This window comes from Mytilus edulis, chromosome 12, assembly GCF_963676685.1.
Source record: "Mytilus edulis chromosome 12, xbMytEdul2.2, whole genome shotgun sequence".
Lineage (NCBI taxonomy): Eukaryota > Metazoa > Mollusca > Bivalvia > Mytilida > Mytilidae > Mytilus > Mytilus edulis.
The window spans coordinates 34,808,319-34,836,280 of record NC_092355.1 but is presented as its reverse complement, the minus strand read 5'-3'; the positions used below and the strand labels follow the sequence as shown (position 1 = coordinate 34,836,280).

Sequence of the window (27,962 nt, the reverse complement as noted above, 5' to 3'; positions counted from 1 at the left end):
TCGCTCTCTCTCGGACGATTTGCGAGATTTCCGGAAGGGAGATAATTTAATTTATTTTCTGATTCGATGGCTCGCCGGTTAAACTGGGAAGGTATTATTTACATTTTACTGTTAACTGTCCATCCTACGTTGCTAAGATAAAGCTCTCCTTTTAAATATATTGTCTGTTGGAAATCTAAGATTTTCCAAATCCGCATTTGTTTTCGTTCGAACTTAAAAAACGGGACCGAGATGGTGTACCACACTCCGGTCCACAGCCACGGGCACTTGTTTCTATTATTGCCTGGTAAGATCTATCCATAACTGCTATATAAATGGATAGTCGACCTTCCAATCGATAGAAACAAGTCCCTGTTAGATATACATTTTTTTTATGTAAAGGAGTCCACAAATCAACAATGTTCAGTCATGACGGTCAACAATTGACATGTTTTTATTTGCACTTGTATATAAAATTCACCTAGTTTTTGTTTTTGTTAAATTATTTTTTTTTTTTATACATGCGCACACTCCATAAATGTGGCAGAATAGTCAACCAGTTGACGGTGGCCGCTAACTGGAAGAAGAAGAAGAACAAAACAAATGCATCTTGAGTTGAGATCAATAAAGTTTTCCAAATCTCTTGGCCTCACCGGACATAATTACGAATGATTTTTGAACTGTGATTAATATTTTTTTATGTAGACTACTTTGCTTGAATTGTTTATACCATTGAATTTAAGATATATGAAGGCTTTCCATTCTGCATCATATCCCACATAATTTTTTATTCACGTTAGGATACTTTAGTAAGATTTGCGTGACCTCGTTTTACGGGTCAAGAGAGCCACACATGGATGCAATTCCGAACAGCACTATATTGATATATCTTGCAGAAGAAATCAATGACCATGATGACAACAGTCTAGATTGATAAAGCATACATTAATCTTTATCTCAAACACATTTTCATAGGAAAATAACATTCACAAGTTTGTTTTTTCCTTCAATTACTTCAGCAGTGGTTGCAGACGAAATGTCGGTCATGTGGAAAGGAAAGATTTCTGATTTTTTTTGTTTTTGTGTAAGTTCCTCCTTTAAAATGTTTAAAGGAGCACTAAATTAAAGTTTATCCATCTCGATTGTGTACTTATTCATCTATTGATTTTTTTTTTATATAGGTCAACATTTTTTTCGGAGTTCTCTGGACTTTTCAATAAAATTAACATATTTGCTTTTTACCATAAATAGGGTCATAAGAGTCTAAAAAACGTCAATTGTGGGGTGATTTGGGCAAGATAAAAGGCATCACGCATATGAACAGCAGTGTTCTCCCCAGGCCCTTAAAGGACCACGGGCCCGCGATGTATAATTTTCTACCGCGGTGGTATCGTTCTTGCCGCGATGTATAATTTTTCTCCGTGGTGCTAAAGTTTTCGGTAAAAAAATCGTATCAAAATCGGTAAAGTTTCAGATGACTTCAACTTTCAGTGAGGATTAAAATTTTACATGAAAATTGACCAGTTCTAACCAGTTTAATCCAGTATTGACAAGTAGATTGTTTACACCACGTGATCGATTTACCTGTTGAGGTTAACCTTGATGATTGGATTTAATCGATGTACATGATTCTCTTGTGTTTTAATTAATTAAGAGATCATATTTTTAATAACAGACTTGTAATAGGGGACAAGCAGACATTTGTTAATGAACTCTATTACGCCAGTCTTTAGTCAAAATAATTTGCCTGTTAGAAATTAATTGTGGAGTTACTTCCCCTGATTTTGCTTATTACAAATAAATGCTCCTCACATATAATTTCTCATTGAAAATTAAAATAAAGTACAAATTGAATGCAAAATTATATTAGAATGTTACATTAAGGATAACAACTTTCGTAGAACATACCAACAAAAATGTTTTGCAAATTATTTTAGAGAATCATACCTTTATTGATACACAGACTTTTATATCAAATTGGTAGTAATTTTCCAATTGTAATGGTTATAAAGCTTAATGCCTAAATTTAATAGGAATATAAATTTTAAAATTACTTTCATATTTGAAATAAAATATTTTAACTATATATAAATAATTTAATGTAAAAACTAATATGCATAAGAAAAGAAATAAATTTGTTGTTGTTAAAAAGAAAAGAAAGTTTTTAATTTACTGAAGATTCTGTATCAAAAATTAATCTTGTTCAAAGTTCATTGTTATGGTCAAATCTAACATGGGGAATGTGTAGTGTAACTACAAGTATTGGGACAAAATGGCTTGATCAAAATATAAGAAGTGACTTTAGTTTAAAGACTAATTGTGCTTTCTTTTCTTTTTCAAAGATATTAAAGTATACAAACTGTTTTATTGATTTACTTTTTCTACCAATAATGTTCTGACCCAAAGTCCATACAACACAGTACCATAGTAAACAAAACAAAGTCAAAAAGGCAATGACAAAAACTAACAAGAAAAAAAGAAGCGACACAACGCGACACACAATATTGTAAAATTCATTTCGTCACGCGTTACCCTGGTGCTATCCAAAAATCCTGGGGAGAACACTGAACAGAATCAGCAGATATTTTTCTTTCTATATATTAACAAAAGAAGGCAATATGCACTTAAACCTTTATGTTTTTTTATATATAACTTGCAGGCCAGATTGCCGTTCTTATAATATTTTCGGAATGATTTTGTCATCGTCTTCAACATTCACAAATGGCACATAAATTGTATTATCATGAAAACAAGGGAATTTTAATAGGGTTTTTATTTATAAAAACATTTATTGATAAATATAAATAAATATGATCTTAGAGGGCAAACATTTGAAATCGTTCGTAATTGTGTCCAGTCGTAATTGCGTCCTGTGGGGCTACAGCTGCATGAAGGCTAGCTGCGGAACCGGACCTCTTAGGTCCTAATGTTATTTTTTGACTATTTGCGGACAGTTCCGCAGCTACACAAAGGCTAGTCCAAATAATTATGACGTCTTGAAAGGCTATTATAATTTTTTCTTTGATGCCTGACTTCGTCGTCATAATGCTGAAGTCGCCATTTTCTGTTGGACTTTGAGAGCATATTTTGCTCTCAACTTCGACACCCAATTTAGCCATTAAATTTTCATTGAAGCTAAAAAAATTGCATATATATAAAAATTCTTACCTTTTATGTGTTTGTTTGTGCAAAAAATTTCCAATTAATCCCTACAGAAATAATAATATAAGTAACAATTCCATCTGAGGCGGGAACATGTCGACTGCATTTTTTAAAACGTTTATCTGATTTCTCTTTAGGAGATTATAAAATAATTTTTACACCAAACTCGGTAAAATTTGACAGACCCGAATTTCCAGAACCTTTTTTTACATTATCCGGAAATTCAGGTCCGTCAAAATGTACCGAGTTTGGTTCAAAAATATATTTTATACTCCTAAAATGAAGCATCTTGAGGAGAAATCAGCTAAACGTTTAAATAAAGCAGTAAATTCCCTCTCAAAGTCCAACTGAAAATATGAGTTTGGCGTTATGACATTGAAGTAAGGCGTCAAAGAAAAAAATTATAATAGCCTTTCAAGACGTCATAATTATTTGGACTACATGAAGGCATGACATTTTGTAGGTGGAAATGTGCCAAATTTTGGGGAATCTGATACATGTACTCGACCAGAAAATAACCTACACAAACTATTGACATTATACAACAATATAACTTTTCTATTGTGACGTCCAAATTTTACAGGAACCTGGTGTCTAGTAATGGCATCCAAATATCGATTAAAGGTGTATTTATTTATTACTTTATAGTTAGGATTGCATATTCATAGCTTCATTAGTAGTAAATCCTGAATATCACTCATCTTTGTGCAAAGTCAGGAAGAGAGGAAGATATAGAGTATTCAACCACTGCAACAAGTGTGTGATCATATTTCTCCACTCAAGACAGTTTTAATATTTAAAGTGCAGGGCTTGCCAAGCTTTTCAAATAATTAAAATTTAACTGAACATTGAGAGTTATAATAAAACATGAGTTATAAGCATGATAAGTGTTGGAATCTGTTTCTCTAATGATTTGTTTCCTTCGTTTTCAAAGATTTTCAGAAAGTTGTGTTCTCTTTACGTGACACGTCACACCATCAGACATGGTCGCCTTTTTTTCATTTCATCACAGTAGGAAATTCAGAAGAAACCTGGACAGTTTTACCTCATAAATAAATTCCGCCCAATTATGCAAAATTTTTACTAATGAGAAGAAATATTTTTTCTCACACCGATCGAGAAATGAGAAAATGGACTCTTTAATACATCAAATTGACAAAATATTTACTGTTGTAACTAATTAACTTTTGTTTTTAGGTTCCAGAGATTGTCTGAGAGGATTAAGAGAGGATCATGTTAGAGACAGTGAACTGGTAGTACGACTTTGTAACTTATTAACTTTTGTTTTACGGTTCCAGAGATTGTCTGAGACGATTGAGAGAGGATCATGTTAGAGACAGTGAACTGGTAGTACGACTTTGTAACTAATTAACTTTTGTTTTTAGGTTCCAGAGATTGTCTGAGAGGATTAAGAGAGGATCATGTTAGAGACAGTGAACTGGTAGTACGACTTTGTAACTTATTAACTTTTGTTTTTAGGTTCCAGAGATTGTCTGAGACGATTGAGAGAGGATCATGTTAGAGACAGTGAACTGGTAGTACGACTTTGTTTCTAATTAACTTTTGATTTTAGGTTCCAGAGATTGTCTGAGAGGATCATGTTAGAGACAGCTGTGAACTGGTAGTACGACTTTGTAACTTATTAACTTTTGTTTTTAGGTTCCAGAGATTGCCTGAGACGATTGAGAGAGGATCATGTTCGAGACAGTGAACTGGTAGTACGACTTTGGGAAGAATGTTTGATGAATCACAGAGAAAAGCTAGGAGATGAATGTAATACTATAAACATGATCATGATGATAAGCATAATAAACATACAAATATAGATTTCCAAAGTTATGTTGAATCTAACTGTATTACAAACATGACAAATGATGTACCATACCAAATCTTTGTTGATCACATACATGCATGGGACTTTAAAATTTATAAAAGTAAAAAATGAATTAAGAAAGTCCAAATATAGAATAAAGAAAGTTTGGTATAATTGCCAATGAGATAACTCTTCACAAGCAACCAAATGTAACAGAAAGTGTCAACCATAGGTCAGTGATGGTCGCCATACAACAATTAACAACAATGAGTAACATGAGTAAGGCCCATACCACAAAGTCAGCTATAATAGGCCCTGAGTGACAAATGTAAAACAATTCAAACATGAAAAAGGCCTAATTTATGTCTGGCCTATGAAGTCAAACACCAGCAATTCCTAGATTATTATTTTTTCCATACATGCCATATATGTATAGTAACTGTTGTAATATGTTCATGATAATAGTTACACAGTTTGCAATTGTCATAATAAGCATGATAAGAGAATTTATAATGTTTATCGGGTCAATAAAATTCATATCGGGAGAGGAGAAACCAATGAAATTGTAAAAATTTACTGTATTCTAAATCAGGATAAAATAAAAATATCTCCATACTAAAATGGATGCAAACAAAGAAATCTTTTGTCACTAGAATTTTCTTTTATATAATAAACAAAAATTTATTGTTTAGTGACTTGAATTTTTTTATTAAGTTTACATATACAAAGACCAATGATTTAATAAAACCAGACCTACATTATGCCTGAATAGTGGAAATAATTATTTAATGTACTTTTATTTCAGTATGGACTGTATATGAACAAGTTTGTATTGCTGCCCTGGATTGTCAAAGATTAGATTTATCTGAGGTAAAACCTAGTAAAAGCATATTAAACATATTTTAGACCATGAAATATATAGACATGATAGAGAACATAAAATACCACAATGGGTCAGAATATTTTATAGTTCACAGCACTCCTTTTTGGTTTACATTCATTACAAGTAATCTTTGACAAAACTGCATGAAAATGTATAAATGTATAAAAGTGATGTCTAACTCTAACAAACATATTCGACATAAAAAAAATTAACTTGATAAGGCTGTTAGTATGGTGTTAACAATTAAACCAAATCAAACAGTTCACATAACATGAAGCAGAAAAATTAATAAGTTTGAACAACATTAATAGTGCCAAAGACTGATATTTTATTATGCAACAATGAAAATTTCTTTACACAAATATGGACATTTTTAAACAGGGTTTCAAAGTCCCCTACTTTTTGATTCATCTATGATTCCAAACATGGGAAATGATGGGGCTGTATTCTAATTGTGTGCACATGTCTGATTGATCATGGGGTTTATAATGCTATATATATAACTTTGGAATTTTAAAAATGAAAGTTGATTGTACATTGAATTGTACATTTTGGTTATATGTATAGTTGACAATCATTTTCCAATTTTAATAAATAACCAAAAGAAGCAAAGTTCTCAGTTAACCCTTTCACCGATTGCTGCCCAGACAGAAGCTACTCTGAGACGATGGCTTCCCTGGCTACTATTGCTCAAGTGGGAGATCTTCATAATAAATGTCAATAAAAACTTGTTTGTAGTTATTTATGTATTTATTTCATTCACTAACACCATGTTCACAGTTTTATTCATGTTTTGATAATTTTTTCCTCATAAAATATTCAAATTTTCAAATTTTCGGCATTTTCTAGGTGAAATTCTCAAAATTCTGCTCTTTGACCCCAAATCGTAATTTTTTAACCCAAAACGGCAAACTTTTGAAAATTTTTATGAGGCTGTACAAATTCCTCACACTGAACGATGTCCATTCCAAGTGTTTTGTACGTAAAACGACATTTTATGTCAAAAAAGTATACTAGTTTGGCTTCAATTCTTCCATATTCTTTCAAAAAAAATGTTCCCTCATTTCAAATTCTCGTAAATTCCGTAAATTTAGTCTGATTTTGACACGGTTTTCAACAAACGGAAGCACCATGTTTACACTTTCATCCGGGTATTCATCAAAGAAAGATAACTCATGTTTGCTTCTTCTTCTTCTTCTTGGTATAAGCCTCCTTTAATTAGGAGCACCTCCAAATATATATGGAGTTTTCCCTTAACTTAAAATTTTTTTAAAATGATAAAACAAAATTTCCAACATATGTTCAGCACATATAAATAAACAATAAACAATAGAAATGTCATGCAAGGCATATTTACATGGACCTTTTTATTACAAACCATACAAGTATATTCACTTAAGTATGTGACTTAGTTTTATTTATATTTAAAATTATGTTTCATTTGAATTTGCTTTTTAATATGCATAAAATGTACATTAAAAGGAGGTTTCATTTAATAAGATCTATGTATTAAAATAATAATAGTTTAAGATGTAAGAATTTAATAAAATCTAAAAAGGCAGATTTTCTCAGTGGAATGTTATATGTACTTCATGATCAATTGTATATTAAAATTTTTAAAAAGTTATAAAAACTTGTTTTGTCACCATCAATAGATTTTAAAAGGTTATATAAATGATAAGCACCATATAATAGATGTATAAGGCTGTTGAGGATAGGAGTGATCTTTAAATATTTAAGATTCTTACAATTATTATTAAATTAAATGACAGACTCTGTGTTGGTACTATATATATGTTACTTATGATAATCATTGTTCTCATTTGGTTGTCAGTTCTTCCACTTTATGATATATGTATCTTTATATAACTATATATATATATATATGCACATTATGTGTTTCTATTTGTTGTCTAAAATTTTCAGTCTCTCTATGTGCATTTGAAATAGCATGTTTCTAGTTTTGTTTTCAATGTTTTCCATGAATTTTTCACAGCTATCAAACACCTCCTTGTATTTTGAACAGTCTATTAGCAATTGTACTATTGCAGTTTTGCTCATGAAGGTGCAGTTCCATTTTGCTGGAGTGATTTTATTAGTGATCTCTTTTCTTATATCAAGGAAATATTTTTCTCTCATAGTACTGAGTATGGGACATGTTGTCAGGAAATGAGTTATGTCTTCATTGGCAGTTTTACATAATTGGCAAGTTGGATCTACTGTATATGGAGTGAATTTATGTTGATCTGCCTGAAGTATGTATGTTCCAGTTATCATTCTAGTCTTGATTATTGCTTTTCTAAGTTCAAAACGAGGCAAATGCTTTATTTTCCAGACTTGGTGATGTTTATTGATCTCGAAGTTTTCCGTATTCATGAATTTTAAGCTAGTTTTTCTTTCAGATTCTATTAAGGTCTTGTCCTTCCAAAATTTGTCTACTTTCAGTTTGATAGTTCTTTTCCATTGTTCTTTCTTTGGAACATTGCTTTTGAGTTGTATAATGGTTGGAAGTTCATACAGATCTAAGATATCCATAACTCTAGAAAAGAAGCTATTTTTGTTATCAAAATTTGTTGTTATTTGTCTTTCTATAAGCTGATGTATTTTTTCATTTTCACATGTTAGTAGTGCAAGTAGGAGAGACAATACTCTTTTATGAATTTCTGCTTCTATTGGTAGTGCTCCTAACAGTAGTAACACTGCAGAATTGGCAGTTCTTTCTGGAAGAGATTGTAACTGGCGAAGATTTTTTCTATGAAATCTTTCCAACTGTTATATCAGATCTGGTTAGAGGTAACACTTCTAATCCATAAATTAACCTTGGAATGACATAAGTTTTGTAGATTTGAAATGAGGTTGGTGGGTCTAGACCATTTGTACCATGACACCCTGATCCCATAAGAGCATATTTAGTTCTTCTTGCTAATTTTATTCTCTCTTGTACATTTATATGACTTTCGTTGTTTTCAGCTCTTGTTAATCCAAGGTGTACCCCTGATTTAGCAATTGTTACATCATTTCCATCAAGTGTCCATTTGTAATCACTTTTTGTTTTTGAACAATCTATGATTTGGGTTTTTGTTGGATGTATGCTGTAGTGGTGTTCATTTGCATATCTTCCAAGCACATTTAGCATTAGTTGTAGTTCATGCTTGTCATTCGATATAAAGGCTATATCGTCGGCGCAAGTTGGTGATCCTACATATATATTTCCTAATTGGTATCCTATTGAATTTTGTTCTAATTCTACTAGGAGATCTTGGACAAAGATTTTGTATAGATGGGTTGATAATATTCCTCCCTGTCTTACACCTTGTTTAATTTGGAAGGGTTTACTTATACCATCAAGCCATTTAACTTTTGTAGTTAGATCAGAATATAATTCTGTTAATATTTTCCAATATATTGGATGGATTTCTTGATTGAGCATTTTATCCATCAGTATAGTGTGTTGGACTACATCAAATGCTGATTTTACATCCAGAATATTTATATAAAAATTGTCATTCCCCTTTTTCTTCTCATATCTAGCTTCTGAAATAATTAAGCTTGCCATGATTGGCGATAGACCTTTGGTGAATCCAAATTGGAGGTCTGTTTTTGGCTCTATCATCAGTTTGTTTAGAAATGAGTATTCAAAGGTTTTCCCAGTTATTGGTGTTACTGTTATGCCTCTATAGTTACTGGTCTTTGTTGGGTCTTTTTCTTTCTTAAGTACTGGTGTGAGTATACCAGATTTGAAAAATAATGGTACCTTTCTGTGTATCAGAATGTTATTAAATATTGTCTTCATCGCTGGTGCTATTGTGCTCTTGGCATATTTAAGATGCTCAGCTGTAAGTCCAAATTCATCCGGACTTTTTTTGGTGTTGAGACAATCTATTGCTTTCTCTATGTCTGTGTCTGTAAAGAGTTCAGGATTGTGTTCGTACTCTTCTAAGGCCTCTTGTACATAGTTTTGTCGAATTTTGCATAGATTTAGGTAGGAATTGTCATATATTTCTTCTTTTGGGACACTGAGGTCTTCATAATATTGTGCAAATCTTTTCCTTTGATCTTCATGACAAAATATATACTCTCCATCTATTTTCAGACAATTGGTTGTAGTTCGGCTGTTGCTTCTGCCTCTTTTTATCAGTCTATAAAAAAGCTGAGTATTAGGGTTATCCATTATTTGTTGGTAAAATGTTTGTCTATCTATTGCATGTTCTGCTCTTTGCTTACTTCTTAATTTCTTTTTCTCATTTCTTAATTCAATTGCTAGGTGGTGTTCTTTTGGTTTCCCTATGTCTTGCCATTTCTTATATATTTCCCTACATGATTTCAGAATTATAAGTACTTCTGGCGAGGCTTTCCATTTTGGTCCCTTGGTTTGTAATAGCTTAGTTGGAACTGATCTTTTTCCTGCCTTATTTAGTGTTTCCATTAAAGGGAAACTTCGCAAAAAAATCAAAAATTGATATTATGTTTATTCTGTATAAAAATGCTCAAATTCATAGACATTAAAGTTTTATTCTGCTAGATAAGAGATCACCATCGATTTTAAATTTAGAGTATCAATTCTCTGCTGTCAGCCATTTTGTCACCTTCTCCGATTTGCAGTCACGATATGTCTAAGGACCAAAACTACAGTAACCCGATGTAGTCGTAATTGCGTGTCGATATCTCGTCAATCGTACGGTTGTTTTATCCGACTAGTTAACTAGTTAACTAACTTGATACGGAAAATTTTCTTCTTTTCTTTTTAAATAACCATGATCTGTTATTTTTAGACTGATAATCAGGAATTTAATAGTGAAAAAGTCAAAATTTCAAATCATAAATAATTCTTCCGTGAAACTTGAATTGTTTTCGGAAATCTAATTAGTTCATAATTCTTTTATGTAATAAACTTTATTCAAATAAATTAGGATCTTCGCTCCACTGATCACCCGCATGGCTAAAGGTATTACTCCAAAGATATTGTAGGGGGTGTGAGGTGACACGTCCAGGTATTCAAGCGATTTCCTGTCGAGTTTGCAAATTCATGCATCGTTTCACTTCTTAGTGTATTACTTATAACTTTCCATTTTGAACTATTAGGTGTATAATATACATCTCTATCTTGCGTGTCCGAAAGTGATATTACTAAACTCATACGCTTGTTTATGAATAACATTTCTGGTGAAAAGAAAATTGTTTATAAAAATATAAATAATACCAAAAAAAAAACCAAACAGATTTGATGAAATAAAAATCTATATACGTATTTTTTCCAAGGAAAAATTTGGTAAAATGTAATATATACCCGTTGTCAATGGAATGTAGGACAGAAAGTCACAGGACAAAAAGTCACAGACAAAAAGTCACGGACAAAAAGTCACAGGACAAAAAGTCACAATTCATTTTTTCTGATTATTTTCTTTGAATAAAAAATGCTTATTTTTACAAAAATATTTTAGTGTTTTTCTTGATGTATTGTATATTAACCAACTTTGTAAGCAAAATTTATCAAAAAAATAGCAAAGATGATCAAATTATTGTTAAGAAAACAAAATGTCAAAGTAGATTGGCACTCAAATGGCTTCGTGGTGCCAAGAAATATGTCCTTTGCATGATTACAATAAAATAAATCTTCATTTTTCAAGTAGAATGATAAATTCCATTAACTTTAATATGAATAAATGTATTAAAAAGTAAATATTTTCAAGATATTTTTCTTATATATTCCAACAATTGTCAAAAAATTATTTGTGACTTTTTGTCCTGTGACTTTTTGTCCTATCAAATTTGTGACTTTATGTCCTGTGACTTTTTGTCCTGTGACTTTCTGTCCGTTTACCTGTCAATGGTGAAGGCCAGAAATATTGATTTAAAAAAATGTACGCACTTGTCGACCATTCGTATATACGCCTGGATTATAAGTTACGGACCTATAGAGCAAATTAAAACATATACATGTATACATAGAACATAAGAAAGAAACATACATTTTGCGTAAATTGGGGTAAAAGTTTTGTAAAATGACAAGTCCACGTATGCCAACAGTATGCAATCATCAAATGACGATAGACTATAGTATACCAAAAGAAGAAGAAGAAGAGATTTAAATACAGGTCGATATATAACTTTATTTGGCTCATCGAAGTTATGGACATTTATATATATCAATTAGATTGTTCTCGAAAAAAGGAAGAAATTCGCCATCATCACAATTGTTCCGACATGCATGTAATATATACGCAACTGGAAGTACACTAATACCGAGGGATGTGAATATTTTCCAGGAAAACTATAGAGTATCAAAGTTTCAAATCAATTTCGGGATTTATTTTCTCTCTTGATATTCAATGACAGCAATTTAAAGAATAAACTGCTTGTCCGTTTTAGTGGTATTCTTGCCAGTTGAAACAGACTTATAATTACATTAAAAAATAGGGAAAGATGACATTTAATTCGTTCATTTTTTTTTAATACATCGTTGGTCAAATAGCTAAAGTATTATATATAGTTACGGTGTGAGACAAAGAGTATTTTAAGAAGGACATTCCCGATTATGTATAAATTTTGTTGATGTTTTTCACACTAGAAAAGCATATCTGTTCGTAATTTGTTGATTCCATTCCAATTAGATCCTTTAATTTCCTGTCAATCTTTTAAAATATCTTTTTTCAAATATCTGAAGTATTCATGTGTTGTGAGATTTAAAATATTTTGATGAGCAGTTTAATTTCTAAATAGGTAATTAAAGATCACTTTGGATGGACTAAATTATATAATTGCAATTGTTAATGATCTGTTTGAAACATTTAAGGCTGCCGTTCCTAATTTGAAATAGTACAATTTTTAGTTCATAAACTCGTGTTTAGAAGGCTATTTTTATTTATAAATTCTTCAATTAAAATAATTCAGTATTTTATCGTTACTAAAGTAATCAAAAGTCATAATTCATTAAAAGTGATCTTATGCAAAATATAAAAATATACAGCTATCCAGTTATTGTGCGATCTTATTATTCCCGTTAATTATTTTTAATTAATTTTTTTTACATTCATGTGTCTGAAACTTTGTCTGACTCCCGTTTACAATTGATACGAAATGTTGTTCACACCTGAAATGCCAGTGAACCGTGACGCCTAGAATTCACTGAATGAGGATCAAAAGATTAGAATTACATAATGCTAATCTTTTAATTACCTTGAGTTAAACTACGCATTCCACATTCTTTAGGTGTCACAAAACAATACACATTTTATTGTTTCCACCGTACAAGCAAGTGAAAATGATTGCTGGAATGAAGCAAAAAGGTCAGAATACAAACATGTATTTTTAATACACTATCGATCATGTCAGTTTCGTATGTTTGTTTAAAGTATTTTTAGAAAAAAAAATCATAAAAATGTTCTATTGTATGATTTACTTTTTTTTATTAAAATTCGTTTTAAAAAATCCACACGATCTTATTTTAAAAGTTGCATGGCTATCACTTATTTTTCGTTGGTTAATAGCTACACCAAAAGTCGTCGATGCGCTTTAAATCGCGTTATTAGATGGTTAACGAACAAGACTTAAATGAGATATTTTCACTCCCGGCATGCATCAAAGACTTAAACTACGTCACATAAGTCAGGAAGTTTCAAAAAATAAAATTAATAATTCCCAATTTTCTTCTTTATTAGATTTCATATCAAAATAAAACTTGGTGAATATGTTTTTTATGGTATTATGAACATAATAAGATGAAAAGTGAAAAATCGCGAATTATCCCTTTAATACTTTTAATTGAATATTGACATCTTTTTCCTGTTCAATTAAATTGATATCCTGCTGTATAGCGTTGTTATAGCTTTCTTTGTCTATTTGCTCCCAAAGCATTTTGAATTTTGCTTTATTGTTTTTCTTACTAGAATATCTGGTATTTGTCATCTGGCAGGTTATTTCCATCTTTACAATTGTATGTGCGGATGTATTTGCACTTGATTTGTCCTCAATTGTATACTCTGCAACTAAGTTTTTGTCTTGTACAAGTATATAATCTATTTGTGAGGATGAATTTCCAGCATGATGAAAAAAGGTATGGGTATTTTCTATTTCAACACCAGTAGTTAAGTTTACATCTCCAGTAAATTGTCTTAGTATTTTATCATGCTTGTTTGCATTATTTTGAGCGGGAAACATAAAAGATGTATTCCGATCCCGGTAAAACGGGACTCATCGTCAGTTGTCTGAAGCGTGAATCCCGGTAAACCGGGACTCATCGGCGAAAGGGTTAAACTGTTATGGTCATTTTCCACCAGGTCAATTTTGCTAACTTGTTGAGTCAGGATTGTGTATTGAGCAACTAAAACTTAAAATTTCTGTTTTTTCAAGCTTAAATGTGATCAACACGTGCATAACAACTGCTTTAGGAAATATTATTATTAAAGATTGCATCATAATTACCGTCTGTTTACTTACAATATTTTATTGAGTATTTTTTTAATAATGCATTTGACGATTATTATTTTTATTTGTAGATCTGTTTAGAATTACTACACAACAAATTTCCAGATTCAGTCAGAGTTAAAAGATTATTAGGAATGAGATATGAAGCAGAAAAAAAGTAAGAAATTATAAATGATGCTTTTAATTTTAATTTTTTTTTGGTAAATAAATTTCCCTGTAATTACATAGAATCTGCTTAAATTTTGGTATATAATAATATATGACCTTTTATGAGGGATGAATGATGGGTTTAATGAGGCAAAATATATTACCCTGTTTCATAGCAACAAAAAAATCAAGGAGTCCAAACACTTGACAAAATTCCTTAACCTGACATGAGTACATCCTCGAAACATTATCATCCTATGTCATGTATGTATTCAAATGTCTTTCTGTCCTTGCAATAAACCAGATCAAAAGAATATCATAACTTTGACTTTTCACTGGACTTATTTTTCAGATTTGTGAAAGCTGAAGAAGTATACCAGGCAATTATTGACAAAGATGAATCTAACATGGTAAGAGATATATTTCTGATTCTATGGACTTCTACTTACTGTTATACATAATGCATGAGGGTCTGGAGGGGGGTCCCCAGTATTGTATTCATTACATTTATAGTCCAATTTCTCTATTCTTTATTCTTTTTTTGGCCTCTTATGCTCTATTCCTCCTATTTTAAAACCATCATTCTCTATTCTTTATTTCTTTTGGCCTATTTTTCTGTATTCAAAATATACTTTTGGCTCTTTTTCTGTAAAATCGATTCGCCCTCTATTCTGTAAATCCCATCCAGATACTCATCAAAAATGTTTTGATCATGAGGTTTGTAACTTTATATATATGTGAATACAGAATATGCAGTATGTATCAATAAAAAATAAACTTTGACCTCATAATTCAAAACATATGACATCACAATTAATAAGTGAATGCTGCCTTAGATTTAAGGTCATTTGGAGGAAAAATACAGCTAAATACCAAGAGTGTAAATAGGGTTATTGACCAACAACCTCAGTAATTGGCATTTTGAATTATATTTCATGTAATTAGCTTTAAAAAAAAAACAAGAATAAGGAGAAAGGATAGATGACATAAAAAAAAATCTTACATCAATTCTAAGCTTAATTTCTATATTAAATAAAATGATATAGACTTGTTGAAACTAATTGTAGTTTTCCTGCCTGAGAAACTTAAATGTAAATAATTTTTTTGTTTGAGAGATCTGGAATTTTTACTTTCAGTTTGTAAGGAAAAGACTGGTGACTATAGCTAAGGAACAGAATGAAGTAACTAAAGCTATTGAACTGTTAAATAAATATTTAGAACAGTAAGTAAATTAGCATAGTTTCATTCAAGGACACCCTTGCCACTTCCTAGAATAGTACTAAGATTTTTGTTTATGAATTTCAACCAAACTTAGACAGAAGCTTATTTATGATCATAAGATAGTATCTAGAAGTAAATTTTGTACAGAAAAATCCATTTTTTCTGAGTTTTACTTATTTTGGCCAGTTACCATTCAGTGACATTACATTCTCTCTGTGGTTAAAGTTTTTAAAATTTTAATAACTTTCTTTAACTATCCTGGATTTATACCAAACTTGGTAAGAAGCTTGTTCATTATCAAAAGCTATTATCTAGAAATCTTGTAAAAAAATATTCCCTGTTTTTCCATATATTACATATGAATGGACTTTTTTAAAACATTTATTAGATTCATAAACCATCATGGATTTTCACCAAACTTGGACAGAAGCTTCTTACAATCAAAAGGTAGTATCTTGAGGAAACATTTTAATAATTTGTTCTCCATTTTTATTGGTCCTGCGACTAACAGCAAAAGTAGGTGAGACACTGGGTTTCAAACCATAACAATTTTGTTCCTGCATGACTGCCTTTAAATTGCAACTGAAAAGTTTATACGGTTTTAATTTTGGTCCTCGGTCATGTGTCTGTAATGAGTTTTTTTTTAAATGGAATAACCTTTGCTGTCTTAATTTAAATTTTGTACTTACAAGTTCTAAACTATTGGATTTTTTTTATGTTTTTTTCAGATTTATGACTGATTTTGAAGGTTGGTTGGAGTTGTGTGATCTGTATTTGTCACAGTTGGACTACTCAAAAGCTTGTTATTGTATGGAAGAATTAATCATGTCAAATCCACACAACCACTTGTTTTATCAGAAGTTTGCTGAGGTATGTCAATATTAGATTTGTTCTGTAAATCTTTGGAAATATACCCTCTGGTTTATATAAGTATGAGCCCTGTAACTTTTCAAGAACAATTTACAAGAGCTTGGAATTTCAGCCAAAAATCAGATCCTGTTGTGCAGTTGGCAAATAAAAAAAACAACAGAAGGAGAAGATATAAATCCTTAACTATAATTTATAAAGTAAAGAAAAACTGTCAATCACATTGTCAAGTAGAAAGCAATGAAAAAACTAACAAGTCTACGAATAACTACACCCTCTGCTAAAGACATAGCAATACAGCATATCTTAAAATAGAATTGTATCTTAGGAATGTTATTGATTGCTCTTTTTGGTGTTCTATCACCATTTATCAATTATGAGCATGCCTAGACTGTACAACATCATTTACATAAGAGTAGTTGTTTGGCTAAAAAAAATGTGTGTTTTGGGTTTCAGGACTGACCTGAAATTTTCACCCTATGCATAAAATGATAATAGTTGTTATTTGTTTACAGATAAAATACACCATGGGAGATCCAGAGAGTATGGCCATGGCAAGATCATATTATGCACAGGCCATAAAACTGAATCCTAAAAATGTTAGAGCTTTATATGGATTATTTCTTGTAAGTTTATAGAAGATAAGCAGAAGATACTGAAGAAATGTTTTACTTTATTAATCTGACAGAGAGAAACTGAGAACACCATGCCAAAAACAAAAATGTACAGACTGAGAGACAAACAATATTGTACACAGACAACATAAAAAATTAAAAACTGAGCCAACATGAACCCTACAAAAACCAGTGGTTGTTCTCCGGTGCTTTTAAGATTGAGCAGGTCATGCTCCTCACATGTACTTGATGAATTTATGGAATTGATATTATTTCTCTGTGTTCAAACAACAATCCACTTTCTATTTTTTCTATTTTCACGAACTGCCCCATAAATGATTATTTTCTTTGCTTGACTAAACCTAGGTAGTTTTTTTTTTTACAGTATTTCCAATATCAATTAATGAATGGCTATTATCTATTTTGAATTTATTGAACCATAAAACTAATTTTTGACTCTTCACATTGAATAATCTGCGAAGCGGATTATGTAAAATGTGAAGAGTAAAAAATTAGTTTTATGGTTCAATAAAATCAAAATAAATTATTGCCATTCATTATAAATAGATTTCTATCAAAACTAAGGCTCAAAGAACTTTTAATATTATTTATATTAACAATAACAACGTACACACATGTTGGCGTATGAATACACAACGTCAAAGTGGGCGTGTCGCCATCAAAATTGACAACATTGAAAATAAAACTAATAATTTAACCAATCAGAAGACAGTAAAAACACAAAATTTATTTATTGTGTGATGTTTAATACCAAGGTTACATTAAGAAATTCTAAGATTTGTAGTATTTTCATTATAGTTCCAAATCACTGATTGAAGTGTTGTATAAAACAATGATTTTGAGTTTCTTTGATAAAAAAAAGTGTTGACACATCATCGTCACATGTAAATCATGCATTTCTATATGACAGAAACTATCTTTTTCTCAAATAATTTAATTAGTATCTACTAAGTAAAGTAGATCAACACTATGATAGCACCAGTTTTTTTTTAACATGGTATATTTATCATTATATTTGATTTTAACAAAATTAGTAATTTCAAAAATTGTTAAATTACTGTAAATTCAGAACTTGTGGCGATGTTTTTATTATTGCAAAAAAAGGGACATGGTTATTATCGCAATAATTTAAACTCAGGTTTTGAAATTTTTATGCCCCACCTATGATAGTAGAGGGGCATTATGTTTTCTGGTCTGTGGGTCCATTAGTCTGTCTGTTCGTCCGTTCTGGGGACTGATTCTGGTTTATATGAATTTAACAGGATTATTCTCAATATCGCAAAATATTAGAATTACATTTTGGTCTTAAATGAAAAAATTGCAATAATAAATGCATGCTGAATTTACAGTAGTTCCAAGTCTGTTTTTCTATAAATAATACGATCTAATTTTTTTTTAGACCAAACCACTTTTATAAAATAATTGTATTTGTATTTTGTAGTCCTCTAGTAATCTAGCACTTACAGCATCCAAAGGAGGAGGTGGCAAAGAGAAACAAAACAATATCAAAAATGCTGCATGGGCAGCACAACAGCTCAATGAGAGATATCAGGTATGTTAACTTGGCATTCTGGAATAAAGGGGTATACTATTATAAGTTTCTATATTCTATAGATATAGGAAGATTTGGTATGAGTGCCAATGAGACAACTCTCCATCCAAGTCACAATTTATAAAAGTAAACCATTATAGGTCAAGGTACGGTCTGTAACACAGAGCCAAGGCTCACACCGAACAGCAAGCTATAAAGGGCCCAAAAAATTACTAGTGTAAAACTATTCAAACAGGCAAACCAACGGTCTAATCTATTTAAGAAACGAGAAACACTTATGAACCACATAAACAAACGACAACCACTGAACATCAGATTCCTGACTTAGGACAGGTGCAAATAATTGCAGCGGGATTAAACATTTTTATTTATTTGATTGATATCAGAAAAAGTTACACCTCAACTGTATTTTCAAAGCTAGACTAAAACACTAGATAGTAAAGTGATATTGCACGTTTGTTTATAAATATCTAAAAAATAACAAATATAGAAATCAAAATACTATGTGATGCAATCACATCAACCAATCAAGTGAATTCATCTCTATTTCTAGCCTATGGACCATTGTTATATAATCATTTTAGCCCTTGTCAGTTGAGGATCCAGAAATTTACATAAGAGGGGGCCTGCTCCAGTCATGTCGTAGTGATTCTCAATATAATCAACTAAATTTTCCCATCAAAAACCCTGGCTAGGCCCCCCTTAATCAGCCTCATCATGTATGGGGTCTAACAAGGATAAATACATTGGGTAATAATTGTATTATATTTAATATTTACAATCCATTTTCAGATCTGTATCAAGCGTGAATATTTTGTCCATTTTGGTCCCATTTTTTGTTCACAAAATATTGACTTTACCATATCTTTAAAATGAGGAAGACATCTTGTATGTACAATTCTTTGAAAACAATTGCAAATTACCAAAAATTGTTCTGTTAGTGATACACTGTTTCATTTTTTTCAGACTGACCAGCCAAAAGAAATGACAGAAGAAACAAGGGTTGTAGAAGCCATTGAGAAAGTCTTGGAATCTTTAACAGAAAAGACTTCTAGTTGATCATAACTAAAGAGATATATTCAGAGATTATAATATATAAACTGCAAATAAACAGTGTTCAAATTCTGGGCATTTATTCTATAAATAGAATGATTGTGGATCTTTGTAAACATTGAGTTGTTTCGATATTAAAGAGATTTGGTCAAATCGAAAAATCTTCTTTGGAATATTTTATCTTATTGGGATCAAGATCCAACTGATATTAAACGATTTAATGCATAAAGTAACATATGAAAAAATTACCATTGAACATGTTATCATATTCTAAGTCAGTTAGTCTTAAACATCATATACTTTGTAAATCCTACAGATAGATAATTGGTAAAATTCAATCTTTGAAAATCATGCTTCATTTTGTGTTACTCCAAAGTAAGATAATAGAAAATTCTAATGTATTCTGATTATTATGTGTGAGAGCTGATCTAAAAATGAATTAATGAAAGGGAATTCTTATAAGCAAAAAAATCACCATCAATTAACTTCTGTTTTTATATTTTATTTATCATTCCAAAAGCACCATGCTTAAATTATTATAAGTTTAAATAATAACATTTACTTTTTTAAACAGCTCTAACATATATTTATCATTTCTTTGTTACTGATATTATTTATAATTGTTCATATGTTCAACCAATTACAACAGAACCATTTTAAATTATATTAGCAATGTTAATCTGCAAATTTGAATTTATACTTAACTGCAAGTCAGTTACGTAAATATATTAAAAATAAATGTTGTTAATGTCATATTTCTTTTTTTTTGTGTCTGCTTTTTATACACCCGTTTATGGGTATTGGTGTCATTGGATATTTATCATATTGACATACTCCCCCCCAACTTAAATTATTCATAGAAGAAAGGACTGCTGAAGGCTATGGATTATCTATGTCTGGCTCTGGCTGTAAGTATTGTGCACTGCATTCCTTTGTTGATTGCAATATGTAGAACAGCTATTAAAGCCCCTTGTCCTGATATGTCTAAGAAATAGTGCACACCAGATTTCATACAGTATAACTGCAGAATATTCATATATTAAGTACGTCTGACTTTTGACATACACTATAAGTAGTTTCAATATAAATAAAATGTGGTATGAGACAACTCTCTATCCAAGTCAAAATCTATAAAAAGTTAACAATGATTTGTAAGGCCTTCAACACGAAGCCTTGGCATGCACTGAACAGCAAGCTATAGAGCGCCAAAATGACTAGTGTAAAAAAAGTATCTTTTCATACAGTGCTGAGGTCAAATGTAAACAATTGTCTTTACAAGTATCTATCCATTATAAACCCATTTATTTTTGTGTTAGGAGGCAACACTTAGTTGTGTATTTTTCAGGTTTTTGGGATTTGTTTTAAAAAGTTTGTGATTGGGTCAGTTTAATTGGAACTAATTTTCAAACTTTGAATGTTATATAAGTTCAAATTTATCATCTTTATGCATATATCTAGCTGTTTTTGCACAATGAATTCTATTATTCTTTTATAATCTGACCACAGTGAAATAAAATATTGAATATTTTGCTGGCACATGGTTTTCCATTCGCGAAGTTTGGTCTTTTAAAGCAGTACAGTTAGATGCAGGCAGATATTTATGATAACAGATATGAATACATCAAATGTGAAAACTTTTGAGGTATCACCTGGAAAAATAAACTTTATTTTTTTAGTTCACCTAGCCCTCAGGGCCAAGTGAGCTGTTCTCATTACTTGGCACCCTGCGTTCTTTAACTTTCAAATACTTCTTTTTCTGAAACGACTTGATTTAACCACAGTTGGCCAAAATTATCATTGGAGTATCTAGTTTGAAAAAGTGTCATATATGATTTAGCCTGTCAGTCAACATAGCTGACTTGGCTAAAATAGTTGTCTTTTATCTTGAAAATCCCTATGAATAAAGAAATTCTGGCAGGATCAAATTCCATAATTACTGAACTAGTATACATATTTGTTTAAATTATATGCCTGCTGAAGGACGTCTCCGGGTGCGGGAGTTTCTCTTATATTGAAAACCCATGTATGGCCTTCAGCTGTTGTCTGCTCTATGGTCGGGTTGTTGTCGCTTTGACATATTCCCCATTTCCTTTCTCTATTTTAACATTCAAAATTTTGTGATTTATATACAAATTTCTTGTGATTTTGCCTCATATCTTAAGAACTACATTTAGATAGATAGTGTAACATAAATAAGCAAAAATGATCAGCAAGTCATGATCTACAAATAAGTCTACATTCTCGAAATCGTATGTCAACTCCTTTTTGTAGTAAACGTTTTCACCAAACTTACTGTTTTTCCAATCATCTTGAAAACTATTATAGATAGAGAGACACTTTTTAAATAGCAAAAATGATAAGCAAGACAAAGTCTACAAATAAACCACCATGACCATAATTGCCAACCAGCTCCTTATTGGGGTTATTGAAAATTATACAATATTTTTAATGCGCTTTTGTCTTAATATACTAGATAGTTAAAAACTTAAAATTGCAAAATTGATCAAAAAGTTGAGTTGTAATCGTCAGTTGACTCCTTTTTTGGAGCTGTTGCTCTTGATTCACCATTTTTACCCATATTTAGTATTTTTGCCTTTTTCTTCAAATCTTTTTACCATGTTACAGATAGAATACCTTTTTAAATAGCAAAAATGAATGTATGTGAAGTTAGCAGCCGGTTCGTTATTCGGCGATATTCGATATTCAATAGCCAACCGGCTGCTAGCAGTCGGTTGGATATTCAAAATTTAGTTGAAAATCTCGAATATAAACCCTTTTCTAACTGGCATATTTGTCTTTATGTAATATAGATTTTTGTCAAAAATGGAACCTCAAAGATGTACTTTTATATATGATATTTCTTAAAACAAAAAGTAAAACCGATCACGCTATATAAAAATAAAAATATTTATGGAAAGCCCAAAAAAAGAAATATATAGTGAAAATCTACATGAGACCGCTTAAATGAGGGTGAGACCCCCCTGGTCTTAACATAAAAGACAGGAAGTGTACCCAAATTCCTTTTAGTCGGGTTTGTATTTACCTAATTTTTTTTTCTTTAAAAGACCAGAAGGGTCTCATCCTCATTTAAGCGGTCTCAGGTAGGTTTTCAATATATAATATGAATAATAATACATAAACCATAAGAGATTTGTGTCATAAAATCTAATCTAGTTTCAATTTATGAGTATGTTTATTTTTGTAGATGCACATATAACTAGGTGATCGACACAGCCGGCTCTAAGCCTTTAATTATGAGGGTAGTAATGCCCTTTACCGTCAGGCGTCAGACGGTCATTTTCGACTACCGTTAGCGTCAAATTGGTTAATTTTTTGCCGTGATTCGTCAATATATCCTTATCGTGAATCGTCAGAGGTCTCAAATAACTATCGTTATCGTCATTTTTGGAGAAAAAAATTAACGGGATTAGTCAAAATCAGTCGATTTGTTTAACGTCTAAAAGAAAGTGTATATATATCTTATCGTCATGCACCAAAAATTACCGTTAACGTCATTTGGCAATTTTTTTTCCCGTTATTCAACCGTCATGAAGGTACCCCGGCCCATTACTATGCTCCTTTATCGTCCTGAACGTGCATGAAATATTTACCACTGGAAGTTGAGCAACCAACGATTAAACAAACTTTAGAGCCTCAATTTTGTATTTAATTGGAACATAATTTATAAACTTGATTCATAAGGTTAGAAGTACACTCCGCGTTAAAAAAAACAAATTTTATACTTGATAGAGCCGATAGAAAAAAAAGGGGGGATGCCATTTAGTATAAAAGAAGGAAAAAAAAGATCGAGACTGCTGCATGGATTGAAACTTTACCTTTTCACTCGTACATGCCATTTAAACCAGAACACCTTGTCTGTTTTTACAACTGCATTAATTAAAGTTTTCTTTGGTAAACATACATAAGTCATTAACATACCAATAACGCATTGAACTTGATGAAGAAAAGCTGCTGATATATATTTTTTTGTCCTGCTTTTAGTAATATACAAACGTATTTATATTAAGACTAGCTTGAAACAATAGCTTAAAAAAGGTATTCGACAGTAAGGTCGTTTCTACAGGTTACAGTGAAATAAACATCCTGGTTCCTGGAAAAGTAATATATAACGTCCTAGCCTGGATGTAAGTTTTGACATATTGAGAACAGATTGAAAGGTTTGAATATTTAAAATATGTTTTTCGATGCGGTATTTTTTTTTGCAATGGATAAAAAAAATCAATTAAAATTTGAACAGGTCGAAACTGTGACTTTCAGTTTCGTTTCTGTTATGACCTCGTTGTGATGACACGTATCAATATTAAACTCATACAATTTTTAGGAAAAAAATATTGTCCAACATAAAAATAAAGGGATATGGTATGACTCCCAATTTGACAACTATCTACCACTGACCAAATTTCGTGGATGTAAACAAACCGTGGCGGATTCAGAACTTTTTCTATAAGTGGGTGGGGTACTGAATTCCATAAGAGAGTGCCCGCTACAGTCATGCTTCAGCTTTTCCCTATATACTCAACCAAATTTTCCGATGAAAAAAGGGACGGTACCCCATGCAGCCGTAGGACCCCCCCCTTTATATCCGTGAAGTATTATTGTCTCAACAGCTAGGTTTATAGATGAACGATTATTTTGCTATTTGTACGGTATAGAAAAATTGGATTTTTTTGGTAAACAAAGTCATTAAGATCATCTCTATCAGAGTTAAATTTTTCACATGATGTTAAAACAAAACATCTCCAACAAGGCCATATGAGCATTTTTGGCAAATTATTTCATTTCTAATTCAATTAGAAGCGAATGATCAGATATATACGTTTCCATAAACAACATTTTGTTTAAATTTCAAATAATTTAACAATTTTCCATCAGAAGCATTTTTTGTAATGTTCCTAATTCGACTGTATGTTGGTACGTATTTTATAAATCACGCACAGTCAAACAGACGGCATGAGTTTAACTGTTAGATATGGCATGGTATATGCACGGGTACATCAAGTAACTTACATTAGGTTATGATGTCCTAATGAGACAGAAATGTCCAGATAAAAACTGACAGAACCATGGCCACGTCTAAAATGATTTGTACAGATTGGGTGATACTAAAGTATGTAGACCGTTGGTTTTCCCGTTTGAATATTTCAACACTAGTAATTTTGGGGCCCTTTATAGCTTGTTGTTCGGTGTGAGCCAAGGCTCCGTGTTGAAGGCCGTACATTGACCTATAATGTTTTACTTTTTTTAAATTGTTATTTGGATGGAGAGTTGTCTCATTGGCACTCACACCACATCTTCCTATATCTATTGTATCTTTGTACATTCAGAGGAATTTATATGAAATTGAGAAGGTGTAGCATAATTGCTAATGAGACAACACTCCACCAGAGCTGACGAAGAAGGTAGAAAATATAGGCCACCGTAAGTCCTTCGACAATGAACAAAACCCATACCGCATAGCAAGTTATAAAATGATCCGAAATGACAAATGTAAAACAAACTAGACGGAACAATAAACGATTTTTTTAGAACAAACACACTATTGTTAAGTAGTACGTTGTTTAAATTGTGATCTTACCATTAACACGCAGTTTGAACCCAATAGAATGATGTACAAAATGATGTAAGAATGGATGTCACGATAAACTTTAATAATTTGATTTTGCCATTTGATTAGGGACTTTCCGTTTTGAATTTTTCTCGGAGTTCCACGAAAGACTATTAGGCTCACAATTTTTTGCATGAACCCCCTGAGGGTACAAATATTCATTTGTAAAGGAAACATAAGAATTAAATCTAAATAAATTCTTGCATCCTACAAAAAAAAATGTGTATAAACAATTATAATCATTATATTTCTACATTAATTATTTCATACCATATTTGTTTTTATTTTTTATGAGTAAATATTATTTATTTTTTGTATTGTAATATATCCATAAAACGGAAAGTTAGATCAATTTATTAAATATTTAAATTTTAAACAGTCGTGAATAAAAATACTTGTGTGTTTTCAATTCATAAAGCATGATTTTAAATCCTTGCAGCTCACAACACTGAACCGTACAAATAATTTACAATAATTACAACAAAATTTAATTACAACCCCAATGTTGATTATTTTATACTGTTAGTATTGACCAACTATCCTACACGTCTTGCTTCATTCACATTTCAAAAGCTCACTATATATATCGGTTTGCGTTCTCAAAAATTCCGGATAAAATGTCAATTAATCCGGAGTCAAAACATTTAATGTAGGCCGTTTGGCATGCATTCGATTTCAACTATTAGATTAAGATCTGTGATGATGCAAATGCGTATTCTTTTCCTGAGTATCAGTGAGATGCTTTTTTATTTACTATTTCGTGCGCTAAAATAATACTTGCATGCAATACTATTAAATTCACTCGTGGAAGCTGATTTTTTCGTTTTCGTTATCTGATTCAGGACACGACAGAAAGAGCTTTACATGTGACTTTCAAGCACGGTCATCATTTCTAACGGTATTCTGACCTCGAGTTGTTTCTCTTTTGTTTCTTTTTTGAGTCACTGTCCTATTATAAACTTTGACCTTTTCAAAAAGCCGAGGATTGTCTACCCAAGGAATAGATTTTTTAACTTTGTAATGTATTTAGCCTTTTAATTTTTTTCATCAGTCGAGCGTCACTGATGCTTTTTTTTTGAAGACTTAACTCGTGTCTTGCGTTTTTTATATCTACATACCTTTTTATATAAATTGGTTATTTTGAAAGTGTGTACAGGTATTCATAAACTTCTGAATTAAAAATTCTTTGGCAAAACTAAGTTTCTCTGTATAATGTTTGAATGGATTTAAGTAAAACCAGGAAATCCTTAAAATCTGAGATGTTTTATGAGACCAAAATAAGTCTCTTCATAAGCGTCCCAATCAATTGCATGCCACAGGTTTAACCAAATACAACATCTACCATGAGTAAAGACAGCTTCAAATACGAGTTGAGAATATAAAGGCATTCATTTAGGACACAAAATATAAAGATATGATAGATAAAATAAATGCATCCAAAATTCCAGATTATAAAGCAAACTGAGTGCATAAATTTATATTGCGATAGGTTTGTGTAATTTGCATAAGTCATCCGGTTAGTAGAAATTAGGATTTGCCAATGAAAATATGTACATTCCCAAGTAATATATAAAATAGTCGAGCTTTAAAATAACTATTCAAATAGAAGCTGTAAATAAGTACGTTCAACTGGCTTCTTCTATTCACAGTCAATTATTTCAATTCAAAAGCAAACACAAATTCAGCAACAATCTTTAAATTTGGTGACCCGGCAGTCAGCGGTGTTAGGTTCATGTATTGCTTTTCTTTTTTTTTTTAAGAAAGCAACTTGTTTTATTTATCTCGTAATTACGAAAAACTATCGCGTAATTACGAGATAATAACTATTTATTAAGACTTTTTTTTATCTCGTAATTACGGGATAATTATTGCATAATTACGAGAAAACTATCTCATAATTAAGAGATAAAATTACATATATATATATATAGATATACAGATCATGATTACCCTTCCGGGGCACCAAATGAAACGCCCGTTTTTATTAGCTCACCTGACCTAAAAAGTCAAGTGATCTTTTCCCATCACTTGGCGTCCGTCGTCGTCCGTTAACTTTTACAAAAATCTTCTCCTCTGAAACCACTGGGCATAATATAACCAAACTTGGCCTTAATCATCCTTAGTGTTTCTAGTTTAACAAATGTATCCAAAGACCCCGCCCACCAACCAAGATGGCCACCATGGATTACAATAGAACATGGGGGGTGGGGTGGGGTGGGGTGGGGGGGTTAAAATGTAGTTTATGGTTGATATCTCTGAAACTAAAGCGTTTAGAGCAAATAGGACAGGGTAAACATTTTCAGACTTCCCGTTGTTAAGATGCTGTCCCTGAATTGGTAATTTTAATGATTTTTTTTTTTACAGTTTTTGGTTATTTTCTTGAATATTATAATAGATAAATATAAACTGTAGCAGTAAAAAGGTTCAGCCAAGTAAGATCTACAAATAAGTCAAATAACCAAAATTGTCAATTAAGCCCTTAAGGAGTCATTGCCCTTTAAAGTTATTTCTGCAATTAAGTAAATTTTCACTATTTCTCGTAAATTTTTGCAATCTTTTTCAAAAATCTCCTCTTAATCTACTTGCCAAAATGAATTTTT

At 31.3% G+C, this 27,962-nt stretch overlaps 2 protein-coding genes across 2 annotated transcripts in view; both read left to right on the top strand.

Annotated features, from left to right (window-relative positions):
• LOC139498318 (ER membrane protein complex subunit 2-like) lies at positions 1 to 20,162 on the top strand. The gene is made up of 10 exons (XM_071286687.1): positions 1 to 91; positions 4,801 to 4,914; positions 5,760 to 5,824; positions 14,333 to 14,418; positions 14,761 to 14,818; positions 15,545 to 15,630; positions 16,358 to 16,499; positions 17,012 to 17,122; positions 18,573 to 18,683; positions 19,650 to 20,162. The coding sequence occupies exons 1-10, from the start codon at positions 67 to 69 to the stop codon at positions 19,740 to 19,742; spliced, it is 891 nt and encodes a 296-aa protein (XP_071142788.1). The 5' UTR covers positions 1 to 66; the 3' UTR covers positions 19,743 to 20,162.
• Positions 20,163 to 23,836: 3,674 nt separating this feature from the next.
• LOC139499546 (heat shock 70 kDa protein 12B-like) overlaps positions 23,837 to 27,962 on the top strand; it is a 35,514-nt gene continuing 31,388 nt past the window's right edge. Inside the window, exon 1 of the mRNA XM_071288269.1 lies at positions 23,837 to 23,914. The gene's annotated coding sequence lies outside the window, so the exon portion shown is untranslated. The remainder of the gene's footprint in view (positions 23,915 to 27,962) is intronic.

Coding starts and splice junctions, on each gene's coding strand:
- LOC139498318 (XM_071286687.1), top strand. CDS start 67: ATGGCTCGCCGGTTAAACTGGGAAG. Junction 92..4,800: donor TCGCCGGTTAAACTGGGAAG/GTATTATTTACA, acceptor TTTTGTTTTTAG/GTTCCAGAGATTGCCTGAGA. Junction 16,500..17,011: donor TTTATCAGAAGTTTGCTGAG/GTATGTCAATAT, acceptor ATTTGTTTACAG/ATAAAATACACCATGGGAGA.